The sequence below is a fragment of the Merops nubicus genome, unplaced genomic scaffold (assembly GCF_000691845.1).
Source record: "Merops nubicus isolate BGI_N331 unplaced genomic scaffold, ASM69184v1 scaffold36335, whole genome shotgun sequence".
Lineage (NCBI taxonomy): Eukaryota > Metazoa > Chordata > Aves > Coraciiformes > Meropidae > Merops > Merops nubicus.
In genome coordinates this window covers 2189-2495 of record NW_008608232.1, presented here as the reverse complement: position 1 = coordinate 2495, position 307 = coordinate 2189, and the positions used below count along the sequence as shown (strand labels likewise).

The 307-nt window shown below is 60.3% G+C and overlaps 1 protein-coding gene across 1 annotated transcript in view; it reads left to right on the top strand.

The window, feature by feature from the left end:
- Positions 1-28: 28 nt before the first annotated feature.
- Positions 29-307, top strand: part of LOC103772863 (poly [ADP-ribose] polymerase 6-like) — a gene marked incomplete at its 3' end in the record, with an annotated part of 2436 nt that continues 2157 nt past the window's right edge. Inside the window, exons 1-2 of the mRNA XM_008940207.1 lie at positions 29-150; positions 233-298. Coding sequence (XP_008938455.1) covers positions 46-150; positions 233-298 — 171 coding nt within the window. The remainder of the gene's footprint in view (positions 151-232; positions 299-307) is intronic.

The following is a 307-nucleotide window of genomic DNA, read 5'->3' as shown; positions in this document are numbered from 1 at the left end:
TTCACCCTGCACCCTGTCCCCAAGGTGGTGGACCTGCTGGTGGCCATGTGTCGCGCTGCCCTGGAGTCCCCTCGCAAGAGCATCATCTTTGAGCCTTATCCTTCCGTGGTGGATCCCAACGACCCCAAAACACTTGCCTTCAACCCCAAGGTAAGTGCCAGGGTGGGGGCAACAGGGCCAGGGAAGCCCTGAGAGCCCCTTGACAACTGCCCCTCTTCTCTGCCACGTGTAGAAGAAGAACTACGAGCGGCTGCAGAAGGCCCTGGACAGCGTGATGTCCATCCGGGAGATGAACCAGGTAACGCCC